At 40.5% G+C, this 24,175-nt stretch overlaps 1 protein-coding gene across 1 annotated transcript in view; it reads left to right on the forward strand.

The window, feature by feature from the left end:
• Positions 1–24,175, forward strand: part of psap (prosaposin) — an 86,407-nt gene that overhangs the window by 13,559 nt on the left and 48,673 nt on the right. Inside the window, exons 2-4 of the mRNA XM_069885878.1 lie at positions 9,766–9,899; positions 10,911–10,985; positions 13,960–14,085. Coding sequence (XP_069741979.1) covers positions 9,766–9,899; positions 10,911–10,985; positions 13,960–14,085 — 335 coding nt within the window. The remainder of the gene's footprint in view (positions 1–9,765; positions 9,900–10,910; positions 10,986–13,959; positions 14,086–24,175) is intronic.

The following is a 24,175-nucleotide window of genomic DNA, read 5'->3' on the forward strand; positions in this document are numbered from 1 at the left end:
TATTCTTCCAATCTTATTAATTCCTTGTGTCAATTATATATGGGGTCTGTCAAGTAAACCAAAACATCATCAGCCAACAAATTTTTTATATTCTTCTTGATTAATCTTTGAACCTTTAATCTTAAAATTTTGTTCTGCTAAAGGTTCAGTTGCCAAAATAAACAAAGCTGGTGATAATTGGCATCATTGCCTACTCGATCTAGTTACTTGAAAAGCATTAAAAATTTGTCCATTAATCACCACTTTTGCAGACGTTTTTATATAAAGTTTTAACCCAATTTATAAATATAATTTCAAAAGCAAACTTTTATAATACTTTAAACAAAAAATTCCATTCTAACCTATCAGAAGCTATCTCTGCATCTAAAGTTACCTCCACAACTAAAACACCCCTTTTCTGAGCTAGAAGAATTAAACTGATCAATCCAGCAACCTTATTAGCAGATTGTCTCTTTTTAACAAACCTGTTTAATCCATATGAATTAAATTTGGTAAATATTTAGCTATTCTATTGGCTAAAATTTTAGCAATAATTTTATAATCTGTATTTAATAAAGAAAATTGGCCTGTAAGACTTGGGTTTTAACAGATCTCTGTTCTTCTTTGGTATAACTATAATAATTGCACCTGAAAAAGTGGGATTCCGCTGCTTGCTTTAACACCTCCATAAAAGGAGGCATCAAAAGATCCTTAAATTTCTTATGAAACTCAGGCGGAAAACCATCCTTGCCTGGTGATTTACCATTCTGCAATGAACTCAATACCTTAGTAACTTCTCTTATCCTAAATGGAGCATCTTTATTTTTGATCTTGACAATTCAAACTAGATAAGCTTACTTGAGATTAAAAAAATGTCAGCTTTAGCCTCATCATAATTAGATTGATAGTTCTATAAAATAAAATAATTTAAATAAATCATTTATTTCATATAAGTAATTTTATATTCTTTTTAATAACATTAATTGTTTGAGATGTTTGTTCTGTTTTAAACTGCCAAGCAAGGACTTTATGGGCCCTTTCTCCCAATCTATAATATTTTTGTTTAGTTCTCTCAATTAATTTTTATTTTCTATAAGTCTGAATCGTATTATAATGAAGCTTTTTTGTTAATAAATTTGATATTTTCTCTTCATAAGCTTTCTTTTGTATATCTTTTAACAAACTTTCCATCTCCTTTTCTAATTGATTAACCTCTTTAATATAATCTTTCTTAATTTTAGCTGTGTAACTTATTACCTGACCCCATAAATATACCTTCAAAGCATCCCAAATAATAAATATACTATCTAGAATTTATTTCTAAAAAATCTTGGATCACTTTCCTGATAAAATCACAAAAATCTAGCCTCTTCAACAATGGAGAAATTTTTCTCCACCTTTAAATCAATTTTTCTTTTTCAGGAAACAAACATGTCATCAAAAATGGTGAATGGTCAGATAAAATCTTAGCTTTATATTCAGTATACATAATTCTTCCTTGCAATTGTGCTGACATTAAAAAAAATCTATTCTCGAATAAGAATCATGTCTATACAAATAAAAAGAATAATCATTTTCGTTTGGGTTTAACCTTCGCCAAATATCAAATTCAAATCTTTCATTAAGCTCAGAATCCTCTTTGCTGCCTTAGTTCTTACAACTGATTTTACAGACTTATCCAACACTGGATCAAGACAACATTTAAAATCCCTTCCTATCAGACTTTTTCTTGAGCTTCAGCTAAATGCATAAAGGTGTCGAAATTTCAGAATAAATTTGGCAATGTATCAAAACAAATCCCCTTTTTCTCAATCTAATTATTAAGTCCATTTATGTTAAAACTTACAAAATTTAACACTACTTACATCCATCTTCCAAATAACTTCCAAAAAATGATGAACTCCCTTTGCCTCCAACCCCTACCTCAACCTCTGGCTCCCTAAAACCATGAATCATGCTTGGCATCTCCAACCAAAAAAAATTCTGAAAAAAGAAAACTGGAAAAAACCCCGAAAGAAAAAACAGTACTACGGATGTTTCGGGTTTAAGCACTTCTTCAAGGTATAAGCAAGAAACAGGAAGGCACTTGAATAAAGACTGAAGAATGGGGGAGGGGTGGGGAGGAAGGAGACCAGAACACAGCCAAAAAGTGCTAATTAGATATGATGAGAATTATATATGAAAAGGTGAGAATTGATTTGGGCTGGCAAAGGAGACAAAGGGAAAAGGAAAGATAGACCAGTTCTGCGTGCTTTTTCTACAATCATAGCTTCTGCAGACTTGTGTTTCACACCAATACATACTATCTCTGCTCCTGACATTCATGTCTCATGAGTGATTTTTTTTTTAAAAAATAAGCAATTCTTGGGACCTTTTCTCTCAATTCCTAATAACTGGCTTCTCTCCTTTAGCCTTTCTATCACCATTGTTCCAAGGCTATGGAAGTCCATCTATTTTACACTCTGAATTACACTTCTTCACATGAATTCTCTCTCAAATTGGAGGCATCAAAAATTCATTTACACAGTTGAGCTAAATACCTTTTGAAATTGCAGATGGCATGATTGGAGGACTAATGATTTATTTTAAAAAGCAGTTCTAGATGGGTCTACTGACTTGTCTATTTTTAGGCAGTTCAAAGAGGCTGGAGAGGATTTGCAAAACTCTTGCAAGTGCCAATCTTAGTGAGGCATTTTGTCCCATGATGTGTTGTTCTGTTGAAACATGTGACTTATGCAGTCACCAAGCATGTGGCTGCATTCCAAGGTGTTGACTCTTGTAGTTTTCAATTTCACAATCACCGAATTGTTCATTGTGGTAAGTCAGCATGTACAAGTAAAACATTACATGGTTTGAGCCATTATATTAGCAACGAGTATAAGTAAGCTTTTCAGTCATTTTGCCATTTAATATGAAAGACCTCAACAATGAAGACGCTGTTTACATCTGGTACCGGACGGATGGCAGTCTCTTCAATCTGAAGCGCCTGCATGCTCACACCAAGACACAAGAGCAACTTGTCCGTGAACTACTCTTTGCAGACGATGCCGCTTTAGTTGCCCATTCAGAGCCAGCTCTTCAGCGCTTGACGTCCTGTTTTGTGGAAACTGCCAAAATGTTTGGCCTGGAAATCAACCTGAATAAAACTGAGGTCCTCCATCACCCAGCTCCCCACTATGACTACCAGCCCCCCCACATCTCCATCGGGCACACAAAACTCAAAACGGTCAACCAGTGTACCTATCTTGGCTGCACCATTTAATCGGATGCAAGGATAGACAACAGACTCGCCAAGGCAAATAGTGCCTTTGGAAGACTACACAAAAGAGTCTGGAAAAACAACCAACTGAAAAACCTCACAAAGATTAGCGTATACAGAGCCGTTGTCATACCCACACTCCTGTTCGGCTCTGAATTATGGGTCCTCTACCGGTATCACCTACGGCTCCTAGAACGCTTCCACCAGCGTTGTCTCCACTCCATCCTCAACATTCATTGGAGCGACTTCATCCCTAACATCGAAGTACTCGAGATGGCAGAGGCCGACAGCATCGAATCCACGCTGCTGAAGATCCAACTGCGCTGGGTAGGTCACGTCTCCAGAATGGAGGACCATCGCCTTCCCAAGATCGTGTTATATGGCGAGCTCTCCACTGGCCACCGTGACAGAGGTGCACCAAAGAAGAGGTACAAGGACTGCCTAAAGAAATCTCTTGGTGCCTGCCACATTGACCACCGCCAGTGGGCTGATATCGCCTCAAACCGTGCATCTTGGCGCCTCACAGTTCGGCGGGCAGCAACCTTCTTTGAAGAAGACCGCAGAGCCCACCTCACTAACAAAAGACAAAGGAGGAAAACCCAACACCCAACCCCAACCAACCAATTTTCCCTTGCAACTGCTGCAACTGTGTCTGCCTGTCCCGCATCGGACTTGTCAGCCACAAACGAGCCTGCAGCTGACGTGGACATTACCCCTCTATAAATCTTCGTCCGCGAAGCCAAACCAAAGAAGAAGATTTGTATTGCACTTTTCATATTTGATAAACTATAGTTGTAATAGCATTCTTTAAAGGAAGGGCAAGCAGCCAGAAATGATGGGGCACATTGATATCAATAACACAGGATGGAAATGTGCCGGGTACAGCAAAACAAACACGAGGAGTGAGGACGTAGGTTAAAAATAGGACCACCAAGGTGGTCATCCGTTGATTACTGCCAGTTTCAATGAAAGGAGTAGTGAACTTGGCTGAGCAGTTGGTGCAGGAGGGAGGGGTGCAGATCTTTTAACGTCGACTCGGGCTGACATGACCTTTACGAGAGAGAGAACCAGAAGGGCCAATGTTTTGTCAGCGAGATTTGTTAGTTTCATCCAGGAGGCTTTAAATGAGTGAGGCAGAGGGTGGGGAGCAAGACAAAGAAAGGGTGTTGAAGCAGGATAGGACGGTGGACAAGGTAACTCATGTAAACTTTGTTGACTTCAGTGCAAGAGCCTGGTGAGGAATATGGATGAGCTGAGAGCGTAGAACATTCCAACACAATACAAGCCCTTCAGCCTATGATGTGTTGATCTATACAAATCAATTCAACAATCTAAACCTCCCCTACCTCACACCCATAAACTTCTATTTCTTTGCCTAAGAGTATTTTAAATGACCCTATTGTTCCAGCCTTCACCCTCATCCCTGGAAATGCATTACAGGCACCCACTACTTTCTGTTTTAAAAATAAAAACCTTCCTCCTCAAAGCCATGTTGACTCTCACTGAGAAGACTTTGGTTCTCTAAATACTTGAAAATTTTATCCCTAAGAATTCTGTGCAATAGTTTGGCTACCACTGATGTGAGACTCACTGGTCCATCATGACTTTCTGAATGAGCATGCCATAGGGAACCTTGTCAAACTTCATTCTTGTTGAAGTTCAAGTAGCCTGCAAGCTGAAGTCAAGCTTATTGTCATCTGATTGTACAACTACAACCTGACAAAACAGCATTCTCTGGTTCTCAGTGCAATTCATATAGACACACAACCAGACTTAACACACATACAGACCTACAATACATACGCAGGACAAGCATTTGTATATATAAACAAATATTGTTTGGTACATATAAGAGTCTTGGAGGGTTAGTGTGAGCAGTTCCTTTTGGTCATTCAGCATTCTCACTGCCTGTTCCTCAGCCTTGTGGTGCTGCCTCTGATCCTTCCTTATCTCTTCCCTGATGAGAGCAGCTGAAAGATGCTGTGTGCGGGGTGGAAGGGGTCCTCAGTGATTTTGTGCACCCTCTTCAGGTAACGATCCTGGTAGATCATGATGGTTGGGGGTGGGGATCCTCTCTGCCACTCTCGTGGTGCTATGGATTAACCTCCGATGTATTTCTCTGCAGCATTCATACCACACTGTGATGCAGTCGGCCAGGAAGCTCTTGATAGAGCTTCTACTAAAGAAGGTTGACATGATGGTTGCTAGAGGCCTTGCCCACTTCATTCTTCTCAAGAAGTGTAGTTTCTGTTATGATTTCCTGACAAGTGAGGAGATGGATGTGTGTGTGCATGATAGGTCACAATTTAAGTGAACTCCAAGGGTGCTCTCCACTGCAGTCATTCCTGGGTCCACAATCCAGGATGATTGTGAATTCCACAATCATCTCCTTCATCTCGTTTGCATTTGGACTTGGGTTGTACAAGATATTAGAATTTTATTCTAAAATTGGAAAGGGTGTAGAGCAGGTTGATGAAGTCATTGGAAAGTTGAGTTATTGTGAGAGAGAAGGGAAAAATCAACCAGTTTTCCTTGGTGCCTTGCATGAAGGGATCAGATTGAGATTAGTAAGATCATTATGAGAGTTGCCTTCTGAAGAAGGGGATTCGAAGACGTCTTCCTATAAGGTTTGGGAGATGGGATTTGAAGGGACAGTCCTTCACTCAGGGCATTGGGGACATGGAGCAAGATGGCAATCAGTGGTGGAGGCCAGGTACATTATCTTAGATAACTCCATGGGTGGGAGGGGATTGGAGGTCTTAATGTAGGCTAGTGGGATAGAAGCAAGAGAGCATATTGTTTGGCATGGACACGTTGGGTCTGTGCCATGACTCCATGGGGGGGGGAAGGGGGGCAGGGAGTCATAAACTTGAGTATGCACTGTTAAATCATGATAAATTGCAGTTAGATGCTGCCACCTTGTTTTTGCATTGTCATTGCGACCAAGAAGTCAAGAAAAAAGTTTTAATCAAAACTTTTGAGTGCCATCTAAGTGTTTGGCCTATGATTTATGATAATAGGCACAGAGGTTACTGAGAACTCGAGCTGTGACAATACAGGTTTTTACTTTATGTGCATTTTCTGTCAGTTTTGTTAAAATATGCCTTGAATTATGGCCTTGCTGTGTCATGAAATACACCTTTCCATTGCTCTTTTAAACATTTCATTCTCTGGTCAATCTGTAGTCCCCCGCTCTACCTTTCACTCCATGTTTAGTAGCTTTCATTTAAGCAATTGTTACCCAGAAGTATATACTTGCCTATTTTTAAATTTCTGCTAGTTTTCTACCCAGGATCTCTGGTTATGTAGGCCTTCCCTGGTATGGATCCATGAAATGAACATACGTGGTGTTTCCAAGTTGGTTATACTGAACTTGATTGCACTTGATGTCAGAGGTTTCTTGAACCTTTGTTTTCTGCTTGATCAATCCCTAGCCCAGAGCAGGTCATGCAGTCTCTCAGTCCTGATGCACTGCAAGTTGATCATCTTTCTTCATTTATTTGGTTAGAGGATCATCAGCAAGTTCACCACATTGCTCACCTTCATTTGCCTCTGAAGGTGCTGGTAAGCTGCCTTGAGTTCTGCAGTCCTCCTGTCACCACAGAGTACAGAGTGGTGGAGGTTCTAGGATCTGCACTTGGCTGTGAGAAGATTCGATATTGTATTTCAAAGTCGGTCTGATATGTGAATTGGAAGGGGGCATCAGGCTGGTGGTGTTCCTGTGCACCTGACTCTCTTGCCCTTGGCAGTAATGCGTGTGAATTTGAGAGGTATTGTTGGAGAAGCCAGGGTAAGGAAACGTAACGCATTTTGTAGATAACACAATGGCTGTCAGAAAGTCTCTGGCAATGTGTTGGATATCAACCACACTATGCAAATCCCCAGTACATATGATGCTGATGTGCTCAAAATTGTTCGCATGCCCCTCCCTGAATTTTCTATCTTCCACACCTTTCTCCTATATATGAGAAGCATTAATTTCGAACCTTGCCCTCATCACCCAGCTCTGTACATATTACATCTTTGCCCCTTGCTCACATCTCTTACATTTTCTGCCCTCCTAATTTATTGAATTCTCTCTTGCACAATCTCCCTCAATTCAGATGCCCAAGTACAGTTTTCTTTCAAACCTGCAGTATCTTTTTTGCCATTCGTAGTTCCCTGTTCTTGTCAGTTTTACCTTTTACATTGGCTACATGTTAGCCCTGAACTGTCCACTGCTGAATGATACAGGTCCCATCAATCCGAGAAGCAACCCTAGTGAGTCAAGGTCCTTTTTAGTCTTGTGTTCGACTGTCCTATCCTCTTTCTGTCCTCATTGAAACATGATTGGTGTCATCCTGAGATTAAGGCCTCCAGGTCCAGTTTTTCTCCATATTGGGCCAATATGCACTAGAACCTTTGGTTATTCTCACTCCCACTATGGAATGTCTGTTTCCAGGGAGGCAACAGACCATTCTGGAGTTTGGAACCATAGAACATTACTCGGCCCTTCTAGTTTGTGGCTTTTTACCACAGAAAAGTCTGTTTGTTCCCCTCACTAATGAATCCCACAAAACTACTGCTCGCTAAGACAGGTGCTCCTTGACTTACTGAGTCCTTCTGGCAGTTGATGTTTGAAACATGTCTCCTTAATTTTATGCTTAGTCCTGTATAATTCTCTCTTCAAAGTTATTTAAATCACAAAGTAACCATGTCTCAGAAATGGCTATCAATTGAGAATTGAATGGAGGGAAGAACTCAAGAAAAGTATCAAATGGTCAAGTACAACCCGACAAAACAGCATTCTCTGGTCTTCAATGCAAAATGACACACAACCAGACATAACACTCATACAGACAACAATACTGGACGTATGTAGGACAGGTATTTTATCTAAACAAATAAATAAATATTGTTTAATTGGGGCGGCATGGTTGGCATAGTAGTTAGCGCAATGCCGTTACAGCGCCAGCAATCGGGGGTCCAAATCCCACGCTGTCCATAAGGAGTTTGTACGTTCTCCCCATGTCTGTGTGGGCTTCCCCAAGGCCTCTGGTTTCTACCCACCATTTGAAATGTATTGGGGGGGGCGTTGTAGATTAACTGGGTGTAATTAGGTGCCTTGGGCTCGTGGGCCAAAATGACCTGTTACCGTGTTGTATGTCTGAATTTGTTTTTAAAAAAGAGTCTCGGATGATTGGGGTGAGCAGTTCCTTTTGGTCATTTAGCATTCTCATTGCCCGTGGGAAGAAGCGTTCCTCAGCCTAGTAGTGCTGGCTCTGATACTCAGAAGGAAAATGATAGTGAAGAAATGGGAGCTGTGGGCTGAGCTGACCTGATGAACTTCATCCTGGGAGCGGATCCATTGGTTTTAATTTTCTAGCAGACTCAGAAGGTTCATTTGGTTTGGAAAGTAGCCAATGCAAGTTCTTAATTAAAAAAGGAAAGGCTTAATGCCTTTCATACAGAAATGTTGGAAGTTATTGCAGTAAAATCCATGTTTTCTGGAATTCAAGTAACTGGCAGAAAAAAGTCACGGAAAATAAATAGGTAAAAAATACAAAAGTTTAAAGTTGGCACCTTCTAGCGGTCCATGCAATCTTAAACAACAGGCAACTTCACTTTATAACATCTACCAATCCCTATAACTGCAAGATATTGGGGATGTTAGACTTTATAGGAAAATTGGAAAAATTCAAGCCAAATTGGGAAAATATGGCTTCAGGAAAGAGAAATCATATTTAATAAACATACTGGAATTCTTTAGAAAAAGTATGAAGAGCAGTTTAATAATGGAACTGAATATCAACAAAAATGCAAGTTAAATTATTTAAATTAGCTTTAGAGTACTGTAAACAATTCGGCCCTAAAATGCTGCCCACTTTAAATCTCATCTATTTACGTTTTTGAAGAGTGGGAGGAAACCGGAGTCCTTGGAAAAAAACCACACAGGCACTGGGAAAACCAAACTCCTTACAGACAGAGTGGGATTCAAACTTGGGTCTCGTCCTAATTGATGGAGCTATAAAGGTGTTGCGCTAACCACTACGTCAACCAATGTCGCCCTAGGGAAATGCAGGAGATCTGAACCATAAAATGCTCTTGTGGCTTCATAGGCCAGGCATTATCTGGGAATAGAGACATATTTAACATGCATTTACAGGCTATGGAGGGAATGCATTCCCAGAAAATGGTCCATGCCACAATTCTCTGAAGAACAAATCCACATCGCTGTTCTAGTGCCAAGAAATGTAACTTGAAAATTAAATTAAGATTGGCATATATTCTGTGAGTGTGAATTGTATTCCTTATCTCAGGAGTTTGGTTGTGTTTTGCCAATGTGTCACAGGGAACTTTTTTGTTTTCCAACCAGCCATATTGCAGGAATTGCGTGTAATCACTTAGTACTGGGACACGTCTTGGTGCTCCAATTACCTGCTGCACTTCTGGGACAGGGCAGTAATTGAGAATCTTAGCCTTGGCCTACGTTGGTTCAGTAATGCTTATAAAATGAATTCTAATTTTTTTTTCCTCTCTGTTGGCAGCTGTGGCCAAGCCTTTTTCAGGACAGGAACGATGTGCTGAAGGCCCCCTATTTTGGTGTCAAAATGTAAAGACTGCTTCAGACTGTGGAGCAGTAAAACACTGTCAGCAAAATGTTTGGAGGCAACCACCTGTGGTAAGTTGGTGAGAAAACTATCTGCAGTTTCTCTATTAATCTGAAGTTCTACCTGTGGTTTGAGTATCTTGTTGAGTAATGTGTGACTGGTTTTAGTGAACTTTGGCTTCAGTTAATATCCAGTTTAGATAAAGATCAGCACTGATGCAATTAGAGGCCTTGGATTGTAAGTTGCTGAGTTTTTTGCTGTAGCTTCACTGGGATTAAAATGTCTACATATTTGACAATAGCATTGAATGGTTCTTTGCATCACAGACAGATTATGATTTTTCTAAAATAAATATTGTAATTTCTTGTCTGAATGTTCCCATATACCTGACAATGGAACTGTTGTGATTCCTACATTTTTGTGTTTCCTTATCCTTCGTGTTCATTGTTTGCAAACTCTTGGTTATCCGAGAGAGTGCCAAGTGCAGTGTTCTTGGGGTGAAAGGTGATGTACCAGCAATGAAAGCTGGGCAAGGTCCAAAACTCAGCAGGGTTTAATCTAACGTAGGATTTGGATTCAGTTTCAGGCAGCTCAGAAATGGAGCATGAAGTGGACAGAAGGCACAGTGGGTTTAAATTTCTTCACATTTAATATAGAACATTTCTGTACAGGCTCTTTAGCCCACCGCATTGTGCTGACAATTGAAACCTATTCCACAACAATCTAATCGTTCTCCACCTCACACCCATAACCTATTTTGCCTACAAGTCCTGTTCCTCAAGGTGTTTGCATCTAACCAAGGAGATTTAAGAGTGTTTTAAATCTCCCAACTGTACCAGGTTCTACCACCACCTAAATGTGAATAGTATTTTCACTTTGAATCAGATTTTCTCAACAATTTTGTAATCAATGATAAATTGTTTCAAATGTGTTCAAATAATCCCCTTTAACTCATTAGTCTGGTTCTGATTAACACAAAGGCAGTTCTATTCAGTGTTTAATCTGTTGCTGATTTTGCTTGTTTTTCTGTTCGTGATTAGGTGGAATTTTTTCTTGACTAATTCTAGTTTGATTCATTTCAGAAAAGTCTCTCTTGTGATCTCTGTAAAGATGTCATGAATGTGATGAGAAACCTTCTGAAGCAAAACACCTCTGAGGTACTTGTGTGGAATTATTCAGCATGCCGTTCCCTTAGATGGTTGTTTTGGAAAAGACGTAAACTGACTCAAATCAAAATGCCTGTGGATTTGGGTCTCTCTGGCAGAGAAGGAAGTTGGACCTTTTTGATGCACATCCATACAGGCTGGGCTGTGCAGACCCATAACAAACCAGTTGTGTACAAGAATCGCAAAAAGCATTAATGTGATCTTGGGCAAATAATCTGACTTAGAAAAAGCAATTGAGAGATGCATATTGGCCAGAGCACCCAAAACAAGTCCTGTTCCTCAAGGTGTTTGCATCTAACCAAGGAGGCCACTGCAAACCTAACCCTGTTTTCATTCAGTGGATTTAAAATGAGTAAATATATTAGTGAAGTGTTTGATCCATTACACTGGAAACATCAAATGGTGCTGACTGTCACCATGGGACCTTAAAAGCTTGCATCCAGAAAGGTGGCGATAACAATCATGAGTTAACTGACCATATACAAATGCACCATAATTCTTCCTAATGCAGCCACACAGATGCACCAACTGAAATAGTCCACATTAAATTACCCCAGTATGGAAAGAGATAAATATCAAGGATTAATAAATATTCACAGTTACAGTTATTCAAAGGAAACAGTGGTGCAGGTTGGTATTTTGGTGGTTCTGGGGTTGTTTGTGGTTAGTGTACTAGGAGAAGGTTCAAGAGCCTGAGACCCATTGGAGACAATGTAACCTGGAGGTGCAGGACCTCGGGCTTCTTTACCAGAAGGCAATAGCGAGAAGAGGTTGTGACCACAGTGATGGGGGTCCATTATGATGTTGGCTGCTGTGTTGAGGCAGCGATGAGCAGAGATGCATTCAATGGATGGGAGGTTGGAGTCCCTGGTTGGCCTGCCTATGTTTGCTACAACCTGCTGGTACAATCTGTTGTTAACTTGTAAAGGTGGGGACTGAAGTTCATTGGGGGTAAGAGGTAAATCACAAAATTCTGTAGACACTGTGGTTAAAGTAAAAAAAAAACCACAAAATGCTGGAGAAGCTCAGTGTCCTTTATATAGCAAAGGTAAAAATGCATAACTGACGTTTCTGGCTTGACCTATCAAGACTTGTAATGAAAAGAAATCACAATGGTAACGCCATTCCCAGAAAACACTGAAAAGAAAAGAATGAAACTCAAAAGAAAAAGAAAACTAAGGACCTGAAAAGAAAAGGGCAGATGCGTTGTCTGCGCCAAGTCCTATGTCTGTAATTACACCTCTGACCTTGCTGGGATAATTTAACCTTATCCTTATTTAAAAGGGGGGAATCAATCTATCTGAGTACCAATGTACTGCAATAAGGTTGCCACACTCTAACAAATGTGTTCTGCAGACGAGGAAAAGGACAAAACAAAGTATTGGATAAAAGGTGGAGATATCCCCAAAAATGCCCCTAATTCAGAGACATTTAATACCCTTGACTCTGGGTAATAAGATCCTGAACACCTAGTGCCAGAGGGAGATCAGGTGTATCGAGGATTGCCTCGAAGTGGGGAAGCTTATTTAGAAACAAGTATAATTTGTCCAATTGAACATTTTTCTGCTATCCGCAAGTAAGATCTTCTTTGAGGGAAAAATTTGGGCCAGGAATAACCCTGTCTGAATGTAGTGACACAGAGATTCTAATTCGAATGCGAATGTGTGTAAATTTTTTTCTAAGATTATTACATATTCCAAAGTGAGGGTCCGAAACCGGGCCTACAAAGGTCAAGGGAGAGAAGGGAGTCGGACTTAAGCTCAACAATAATGAAGAATGGTGGCAGGATCTGTGTCTGGACAGTGTGACGGGGATTGTCAATGCCAGATACAGGATGGTGCAATATAACCGTAGAAACTATTTCAGAAATGTGTTTTAGATGTAGTGTGGAGATGGGAACTTTCATCCACTCTACCTGTCTGTGCTCAAAGGTGAGACCTTTTTGGGAAGAACTAGGGGATATTCTAAAAAAAATTACAAGAGTGGATTTTCCACAGGATCCGGAGTTGTTCCTCTTTAGACTGACTAATTTCCAGATTTATCTGTGAACGACGCTTTGGCGCTAGACAGGAAGTCCCACTGCCAGCTAAATACCACAGGATGGAATATGGTAATGCAGAATTGCATTCCCCTGGAGAAAATCACTTGTAACCTTTCTTAAATATAGAGCCCAAAATTGTACCCTGTATTCCAAGTGAGGTCCCACCAGGGCCTTTTAAAGTTTCAGTCTCTCATCCCTGCTCTTCTATTTCTCTAGATATGAATGCCAACATTACATTTGCCTTGATGTCAGGTAAATGGTATCATTAGCTAATAAGCAGGAGTTGGCCATCATCTAGGTTAAATTAACTTTTTGGTTTATAAATGTGAGTGTGATTATTTGTTAATGGGGCATACTTATTACTCTGTTAATGTTCGCTTTTCTCTCCAGAAGAAGAGAACCAAAGATTAATTAAATCAAACACAGTGATGCTGAATTGCCCTTTATGTATCTGTACTCTGGAAAGTACTGAGGTGAAGAACATGGATTACTTCCTGCTGGTGCTGTCTCATCATACTGGACTGTAGTTGTCACGTGTACTGAGGCAGTGAGGATTTTAATTTTGTGTGCTATTTACGCATCACCAAAAAAAAGTTCACTTCTCTCCGGCCCCATTCTGGATACAAAAATTCACAGAAAATATGGTAATAGCAATAATAAGAATCATGACAGAGGTCAAACTGGGTTTCTGGCATTTTAACATGGTGGCAACAACAGATTTATTTGCAGCTGCCTCCTGCAGTTCCAGGAGCCGTTCAATCATCACCGGGTGGATTGGAATCATCAGTCCGAGTGCAGCTGAGAGTAGCCTCTAGCTCTGTAACCCCTCTAAATGGCCAGCTTTAAAAGAATTTCACTCCCCTTCTCTTCAATCCTTAAAAGGTTTGCTGAGGCTGGGGTTGATGTGCTTGTTTTATCTTCCAGGAGGAATTGCGAAGTTACTTGGCCAAAGCTTGTGAGCTTCTTCCAAATCCAACCTTGACTGCACAGTGCAATGAATTAGTAGATGACTATTTACCAATCATCTTGAATATTCTCAAGGAAGAGCTGGTAACTATGCTCCCTCATTTCCTTTTCTTATGCAACTTAAAATGAATGGAATAATATGCAATTAAAATCAGAAATATATCTTTCCTCTGTTCTGGTTGAACTTCAATATTGTCCCGCCCTGATCACCAAGATGGTTTTGGTTGTTGATGTTCAGTCACCACAGACCCTGGATATAAGGGCAAGAATAAAAACTGGATGTGGTGGAAGCATTCAGCTAGTCAGACAGATGGTAGGGTGTAGTGGTTAGCGCAATGTTAGAGTACCAGTGATCGGGCTGGGTTTGAATCCTTCGCAGTCTGTAAGGAGTTTGTATGTTCTTCTCATGACGGTTGGGTTCCTCTGGGTGTTCCAGTTTCCTTCCACTCTTCAAAATGTACTGGGGCTGTAGGTTAATTAAGTAATCGGGCACATAAGCTTGTGAGGCATAAGGGCTGTTACCCTGCAGTATGTCCAAATTTAAAATTCAAAAAAATTATGCCACCTGATCAGTTGAATGTTTCCAGCATCTGCAATTTTTGATTTTTCACATTACAACTACAGTTCCTCATGATCACGTTGCAATTCTGTGACCATCTTCACCTACTTCATCAATGACCTTTCATCACCTGATCAGAATGAGATGTTCTCACCGTGCGATGTTCTGTTCACAATTTGTTAGCATGTTTCAAAACAAGGGCAACATTCAGGAACAGGTTGGTAATTAGCAAGTATCATCAATGCCATAATAGTGCCAGGCATTAGCAACCATTTGCCCCCCAAATCAACAAGCTCAACAGCATCCAGGACAAAGGAATTCATTTAATAGATAACCATCCACCACCCTAAATATTCATTCCCTCCCCCCTCAGGGTGTACATCTACAAAATATGCAACTCTAATGTAACCCTCAAATCTGTGTCATCTGCCACCATTCTCAGGTCACAGCAGATGAGAACATCACCACTTGCAGGTTACAACAAGTCACAAACGAAATTGACTTGGAACTATATCGACACTATTTACTGTATATTGATTCTGGTCTAAATCATGGAAGTTGGAACGTGACAGCAACCCTCCAGAAGGATTGCAGTAGTTCATAAAGGCATCTGTTCAAGTGCTTTTGGGGGAGGGGTGTAATAAATGCAGGCGTGGCCAACAATAATGGACTGAGGCAGGGAAATGTAGTCGAAACAAGGGATGCAGAAAATTGAGTTAAGGAGAAGAAAAATGCTAATGAGAGATTTAAGAAGATAGGAATTTGTAAAGCCCTAGAGAAGTACAGGATTGCCAGGAAAGATCTTAAAGGACTTGGGAGACTTGGACTTAGACTTACAGCATTTTAACAGGCCAATTCGGCCCGATGACTCTGTGCTATCCAAATTACACCCCATGAACCTACACCCCAGGACGGGAGGAAATGGAGCCCCCGGGAAAAACCCACACAGACACGGGGAGAACTCACAAACACCCAGGACCAGTCCCATTGGCTGGTGGTGTAAAGGCGTTGTGCTAACTGCTACTAGGTCATGAGAAGGAGTTGGTGAGGAAAAATGAGGCATTCTACAAATATGTCAAGAACTAGAGGATGAGTCGTGTGAGGATAGGACCCATCAGGGCTGATAATGGCAATGTGTGCATGGAATCAGAGGAGGTAGCAGATGGTCCTTAATGAATACTTTGCTTCAGCTGCATGGAGGACCTTTGAAATTGTGAGGATAACAAAATGGGGTGAAATGCTTGATCATGCTGACATTAAGAAAGGATGTTTTGGAGCTTTTAAAAAGCATGAAGTTATACAATTGACAGGACCAGACGAGATGTACAGCTTTCCATAATGTTTGGGACAAAGATTTTTTTTTCCCTTGATTTGGCCCTGTGCCACAAATTTAAATTTGTAATCAAACAATTTTCTTGTGTTTAAAGTGCATGTTCCATCTTTTATTCAAGGTTAATCCTTAGGATTACCAAGCATTGGGAAACCTAGAGCAACAGAAGATAACTAAAAAGGCCATATGGGGAGGAAAGATGAGGTATGAAGGGAAGCTAGCCAAAAATATAAAAGCTTCTTTAGGTATGTAAAGAGGAAAAAAAATCATTAAGATATGTTGGGCCCTTGAAGGCAGAAACGGGTGAAATTATTATGGGGATCAAGGAAATGGCAGACAAGTTGAACAGGTACTTTGAATCTCTCTTCACTAGGGAAGACACAAAATCTCCCAGATGTTATAGTGGAGGAACAAGGGTAATGGAGGAAATGAAGGAAATTCACATTAGGCAGAAAAAGGTGTGGGGTAGACTGATGGGACTGAAGGCTGATAAATCCCCAGGGCCTGATGGTCTGTATCCCAGGGTACTTAAGGAGATGGCTCTAGAAATCGTGAACGCATTGGTAATCATTTTCCAATGTTCGAAAAATTTAGGATCAGTTCCTGCAGATTGGAGGGTAGCTAATGTCCCACTTTTTAAGAAAGGAAGGAGAGAGAAAAGAGGGAATTATAGACCAGTTAGCCTGACTTCAGTAGTGGGGAAGATGATGGAGTTAATTATAGAAGATGAAATAGCAATAACCGGATTGGTCTGAGTCAGTGTAGATTTACGAACAGCAAGTCCTGTTTTACTAATCTGGAATTTCTTGAGGATGTAACTATGAAAATGGACAAGGGAGAGTCAGTGGATATAGTATACCTGGACTTTCAGAAAGCCTTTGATAAAGTCCCACACGGAGATTGGTGGGCAAATTTGGAAAGCATGATATTGGGGTTAGGGTACTGACATGGATAGAAAATTGGTTGGCAGACAGGAAACGTTAGGGATTAACTGGTCCCTTTCAGGATGGAAGGCAGTGACTAGTGGGGTACTGCAAGGCTCGGTGCTGGGACAGCAGCTATTTACAATATACACTAATGATTTAGATGAAGGGATTAAAAGTAACATTAGCAAATTTGCAGATGACACAAAGCTGGGTGGCCGTGTAAAATGTGAGGAGATGGTTATGAGAATTCAGGGGACTTGGACAGGTTAGTGAGTGGACAGTTCATTTTAATGTGGATAAAAGTGAGGTTATTCACCTTGCGGCAAGAACACAAAGGCAGATTTGCTACCTGAATGGTGTCAAATTAGGAAAAGAGGAAGTACAATGTGCTCTTGTCCATTAGTCACTGAAAGTAAGTTTGCAGGTACAGCAGGCAGTGAAGAAAGCATGTTGGCCTTCATCACAGGGGGAGTTGAGTATAGGAGAAGAGAGGTCCTCCTGCAGTTGTGCAGGGCCATGGTAAGACCACTCTTGGAGTATTGCATGCAGTTTTGGTTCCAGGTTTGAGGAAGGACATTCTTGCTGTTGAGGGAGTGCGGTGTAAGTTCATGAGGTTGGTTCCCGGGATGGCAGGATCGTCCTATGTTGAAAGATTGGAACGACTAGACCACAGTTTAAGAGTCCATTTAGAACAGAATTGAGGAAAAACTTTTTCACCCTGAGAGTTGTGGATCTGTGGAATGTTCTGCCTCAGAAGGCAGTGGAGGCTAATTCTCTGGATGCTTTCAAGAAAGAGTTAGATCAATTTATGGATATATGGAGGAGACAACACCCAAAGGAGAAGGAATACTCATATTATTCGAGTGACATAAAACATACTCAAGGATTGACCTGTTCCTGTTGTCAGCCCATATCCAGGGGAGATTTAGGAAAACGGAATATAAAGCTAGATTGTTAATGGATCACTCACCCCTGTTATTAGCAAAAGAGCTGGAGGACATCCCACCAAAAACGTATAGATGCAGATTAAACTCCATGCTACTTAAAAGACAAGGATTTTAGAGAATTAATTGAGTGCCAAATTAAAATGTACTTTGAAATGAATATGGAATAAGTGAAAGATAAATTTATATTATGGGATGCAATTAAAGCTTTCATCAGAGGGCAGATAATAAGTTATGTAACTAAGATGAAGAAGGACTACAAGCAGGAAATAGAACAGCTGGAAAGGGAAATAGTAAGTACAGAAAAAGAACTAGCAACAAGGGAAGATACAACAAAAAGAAGAGAATTGGCAGAAAAAAAAATACGAAACACTACAAACGTATAAGGTGGAGAAGAACATAATGAAGACAAAGCAAAAGTATGAGCTAGGAGAAAAAATGCACAAAATACTAGCTTGGTATCTTAAAACAGAACAAACTAAAAGAATTTCAAGGAATTCTACGAGCATTTATACCAAACTGAGAATGAAGAGAAAGGAGACAAAATAGATGAGTTTCTAGCTAAAATTGAACAACCGAAATTGCAAGAGGAGCAAAACAAATTGATAAAACCATTTGAAATAGAGGAAATACAGGATATACTTAAAAAGCTACTGAACACTAAAACCTCCTCTCTTGGAAGTAATGAACCAGATTGAAGAAACACGAAACATGCCAGATTCATGTAAAACAGCAATAATTACAGTAATACCAAAGATGGGGAAAGATCCACTAACACCAGCATCGTATAGACCAGTATCTCTACTTAACTCAGATTATAATATAGGAAAGCTATTAGCAAACAGTTTGGACGACTGTGTACCAAAAATAGTAAAACTAGATCAAACAGGATTTATTAAGAAAAGATGAACAACGGACAACATCTGTAAGTTCATTAACTTAATCCATGCATTACAAGGAAATAAGATGCCAACAGTGGCAGTTGCGTTAGACGCAGAGAAAGCCTTTGACAGGGTAGAATGGAATTATTTATTCAAAGTATACAGAGGTTCAACCTACCATAGAAATATATTAATTGAATTCCTTCTTTGGCTTGGCTTCGCGGATGAAGATTTATGGAGGGGTAAATGTCCACGTCAGCTGCAGGCTCGTTTGTGGCTGACAAGTCCGATGCGGGACAAGCAGACACGGTTGCAGGGGAAAATTTGTTGGTTGGGGTTGGGTGTTGGGTTTTTCCTCCTTTGTATTTTGTCAGTGAGGTGGGCTCTGCCCGACGAACTGTGAGGCGCCAAGATGCATGATTTGAGGCGATGTCAGCCCACTGGCGGTGGTCAATGTGGCAGGCACCAAGAGATTTCTTTAGGCAGTCCTTGTACCTCTTATTTGGTGTACCTCTGACACGATGGCCAGTGGAGAGCTCACCATATAACACGATCTTGGGAAGGCGATGGTCCTCCATTCTGGAGACATGACCTACCCAGCGCAGTTGGATCTTCAACAGCGTGGATTCGATGCTGTCGGCCTCTGCCATCTCGAGTACTTCGATGTTAGGGATGAAGTCGCTCCAATGAATGTTGAGGATGAAGCGGAGACAACGCTGGTGGAAGCGTTCTAGGAGCCGTATGTGATACCGGTAGAGGACCCATGATTCGGAGCCGAACAGGAGCGTGGGTATGACAACGGCTCTGTATACGTTTATCTTTGTGAGGTTTTTCAGTTGGTTGTTTTTCCAGACTCTTTTGTGTAGTCTTCCAAAGGCGCTATTTGCCTTGGCGAGTGTTGTCTATCTCTTTGTCGATCCTTGCATCATATGAAATGGTGCAGCCGAGATAGGTAAACTGGTTGACCGTTTTGAGTTCTGTGTGCCCAATGGAGATGTGGGGGGGCTGGTGGTCATGGTGGGGAGCTGGCTGATGGAGGACCTCAGTTTTCTTCAGGCTGACTTCCAGGCCAAACATTTTGGCAGTTTCCGCAAAGCAGGACATCATGCGCTGGAGAGCTGGCTCTGAATGGGCAACTAAAGCGGCATCGTCTGCAAAGAGTAGTTCACGGACAAGTTGCTCTTGTGTCTTGGTGTGAGCTTGCAGGTGCTTCAGATTGAAGAGACTGCCATCCGTGCGGTACCGAATGTAAACAGCGTCTTCATTGTTGAGGTCTTTCATGGCTTGGTTCAGCATCATGCTGAATAAGACTGAAAAGAGGGTTGGTGCGAGAACGCAGCCTTGCTTCATGCCATTGTTAATGGAGAAGGGTTCAGAGAGCTCATTGCTATATCTGACCTAACCTTGTTGGTTTTCGAGCAGTTGGATAACTATGTTGAGGAACTTTGGGGGGCATCCGAGGCGCTCTAGTATTTGCCAAAGCCCTTTCCTACTCACGGTGTCGAAGGCTTTGGTGAGGTCAACAAAGGTGATGTAGTGTCCTTTGTTTTGTTCTCTGCACTTTTCTTGGAGCAGTCTGAGGGCAAAGACCATGTCAGTAGTTCCTCTGTTTGCGCGAAAGCCGCACTGTGATTCTGGGAGAACATTCTCGGCGACACTATTTAGGAGAATCCTAGTGAAGATTTTGCCTGCAATGGAGAGCAGCGTGATTCCCCTGTAGTTTGAGCAGTCTGATTTCTCGCCTTTGTTTTTGTACAGGGTGATTATGATGGCATCACGAAGGTCCTGAGGCAGTTTTCCTTGGTTCCAGCAAAGCTTGAAAAACTCATGCAGTTTGGCATGCAGAGTTTTGCTGCCAGCCTTCCAAACCTCTGGGGGGATTCCATCCATACCTGCTGCTTTGCCACTTTTCAGTTGTTCAATTGAGGGACCATTAGCGAAGGTGACAGTAAATGGATATGTATAGGATATGTATAAATTAAGCAGGTCAATGAGGCAGGGATGTCCACTATCTCCCTGACTATTCGCTTGGCAGAACTGATAAGAACAGAAAATAAAATAAAAGAGGAATATTAAAAATCAGTCTATTTGCAGATGACATCATAGTATACTTAACAGAACCAGAATTATCAATAAAAGAATTGCATAAGAAATTGCAGGAATATGGAGAAATATCAGGGTACAAGATCAATGCAAATAAAAGTGAAGCGATTCCAATGAATAATGTGGATTTCACAAAGTTTAAGAGAAAGAATCACCATTTTAATGCCAAACACAAGCAATCCGATACCTAGGTATTTGACTTGATAATAATCTAGGCCATCTATACAAATTAAATTATCAGCCATTAATGAAGAAATTACAAGATGACTTCAAACATTGGAAAAATTTACCACTAACACTGATAGGAAGGGTAAATTGCATTAAAATGAATATCTTCCCAAGGATACAATACCTATTTCAATCGTTACCAATTTCCTTAACAGAGAAATTCTTCAATGAGCTAAATAAAATAATAATAAGGAAATTCTTATGGAAAGGGGGGAAACCAAGGATAGTGCTAGATAAATTAACAGGATGGTACAAACAAGGGGGCTTACAGCTACCAAACTTTCAGAATTATTATAGAGCAGCACAATTAAGATATCTATCAGATTTTTATCAAACAAGGGGAAAACCAGATTCGACCAGGTTCTTTCTTCTTCTTCTTCCTTGGCTTGGTTTCGCAGACGAAGATTTATGGAGGGGTATGTCCATGTCTGCTGCAGGCTCATTGGTGACTGACAAGTCCGATGCGGGACAGGCAGGCACGGTTGCAATGGAAAATTGGTTGGTTGGGGTTGCGTGTTGGGTTTTTCCTCCTTTGTCTTTTGTCAGTGAGGTGGGCTCTGCGGTCTTCTTCAAAATAGGTTGCAGCCCGCCGAACTGTGAGGCGCCAAAATTCACGGTTGGAGGCGATATCAGCCCACTGGCAGTGGTCAATGTGGCAGGCACCAAGAGATTTCTTTAAGCAGTCCTTTAAGCAGTCCTTGTACCTCTTTGGTGCACCTCTGTCTCGGTGATGGTCCTCCATTCTGGAGACGTGACCCACCCAGCGCAGTTGGGTCTTCAGCAGCGTGGATTTGATGCTTGCGGATTCTGCCAGCTCGAGTACTTCGATGTTGGTGATGAAGTCATTCCAATAAATGTTGAGGATGGAGCAGAGACAGCGCTGACGGAAGTGATAAAATAGGTGAGCTAGATAAAATAGGGGAGAAGGTACCAGAACATATACTTTATAAGTGGGTTGAAAAGCTGGTGCAACATAGAAGTTCACCAGTACTGCACCATCTGCTGAACATTTGGAAGAAGATTCACGTAGAAAGGAAAAAAAACAAATTACCAAAATTATTATTAATGTAAAATGAACTAATCCCTTTCACAATAGATAACCTTTCCTTCAGAGAATGGGAGAGAAAAGGGATAAAAAGAATAGAAAATTGTTTTTTGGGAAATAATTTATTATCTTTTGAACAAATGAAGTACATATATGGTATAACTCACGGTACAATATTTGCATACCACCAATTGAAAACCTACTTGAAGGACAAATTGGGAAGCAGACTGAGGTTACCAGAAGGAAGCAGCTTTGAATATGTCATTACAAGATGACTTCAAACATTGGAAAAATTTACCACTAACACTGATAGGAAGGGTAAATTGCATTAAAATGAATATCTTCCCAAGATACAATGATCATTAAAAGATTTATAACAAACATGTACATCAAGCTGCAAGAGAAAGAGAATGATGAAATAAGCTGTAAACCCAAACAAAAGTGGGAACAAGATCTAAACATAAAGATAAAAAATGAAAAATGGGAAAAGCTATGCTCTGGAACTATGAAAAATACAATAAACACGAGGTTACACATGATACAATATAATTGGTTACCACGCCCCAAAAGTTAAATAAATGGGACCCAAAAGTATCAGATAGATGTTTTTGCTGTAAGAAGGAAACGGGAACAACAGTACATGAAATTTGGGCATGTGAGAAAGTGGAAAAGTTTTGGGAAGATCTAAATTAGGTATTAAATAAAATCACAAAAAGCAACATACCAAAAAATCCAGAGATCTAAGTAATACAAGAAGTAAAGAATTAGGCCTCAAACAGGATGAAGCACACAAAAGATTTATTATGATAGTCTTAGCTGTAGCAAAAAAATGTATAATGTCAACCTGGAAATCAGAAGGGAGCCTGAGAATACAGCAATGGTACATAAAAATGAATAAATGTATTCCATTGGGAAAAAATAACATATAATTAAAAAAATAAAGTCACAGTATTGGAACAATTTGGGAACCATACATGGAACACAACAGAGGGGGCCTACCACGGACCTCCACCCCCTAAAATGATAGAATGAGAAACTGACCCAGTGTGTAAAAGTAGATGACACAATTTTCTTGTTTATTTTTATTGTGTGATGACATTGTTTAATGTGTTTATTGTATATGTTGAACGTTTAAAGGGTAGGGAGGGGGAAATGGGGAGAAAATGCCACTGTGTATATTCGAGAGGGAAATGTTTGTGTTTATTTTGGTTAATATGGTTCATAGTGTGAAAAATTAAAAAAAATTTAAAAAAAAGAGTTAGATCGAACTCTTAAAGATAGCAGAGTCAAGGGATATGGGGAGAAGGCAGGAACGGGGAACTGATTGTAGATGATAAGCCATGATCACAGTGAATGGTGGTGCTGGCTCAAAAGAGCCAAGTGGCCTCCTCCTGCATCTATTGTCTTATTATTTGTATACATTTTGGTTTGACCATGTAAAAATTACAGCACTTTTTATACACACTTCCCCCATTTCAGGGCACCATAATGTTTGGGACATTTGGCTTCACAGGTATATGTGTTTGCTAGGGTATATTTAATTGCTTCATTGGTGCAGGTATAAGAGAGCTGGGCTTTGAAGTCTTCAATCACCTGAGTCTGTAGTTGCCATTTTTCAGTATGAGGACCAGAGTTGTACCAATGAAAGTCAAAGAAGCTGAAAAACAAGAATAAAAACAGTAAGAGACATCTCCCAAACCTTAGGATTATCAAGATCAACTGTATGGAACATCATTAAGAAGAAAAAATGTACTGGTGAGCTCAGGAATTGCAAAAGGTCTGGTATTGCAAGGAAGACCTCCACTGTTGATGACAAGAATTCTCATCGTAATGAAGAAAGATCCCCAAGGCCTGACTGGAAGATCCAGAAACACTTTTCAGGAGGCAGATGTGGATACGTCAATGTCTTCTGTCCGCAGAAGACTTCATGAATAGAAATGCAAAGGCTATACTCCAAGGTGCAAACCACTAGTTAGCCACAGAAATGCAATAGCCAGATGACAGTTTGCCAAGAAGTATTTAAAAGAGCCTGCAGAATTCTGGGAAAAGGTCTTGTGGACAGATGAGGCCAGAGTATCAAGAGCAAAGTGTGGAGGCATAAAGAAACTATTCAAGATGCAAAGCATACGACCTCATCTGTGAAACATGGTAGTGTTGT

Source organism: Narcine bancroftii, chromosome 6 (assembly GCF_036971445.1).
Source record: "Narcine bancroftii isolate sNarBan1 chromosome 6, sNarBan1.hap1, whole genome shotgun sequence".
Lineage (NCBI taxonomy): Eukaryota > Metazoa > Chordata > Chondrichthyes > Torpediniformes > Narcinidae > Narcine > Narcine bancroftii.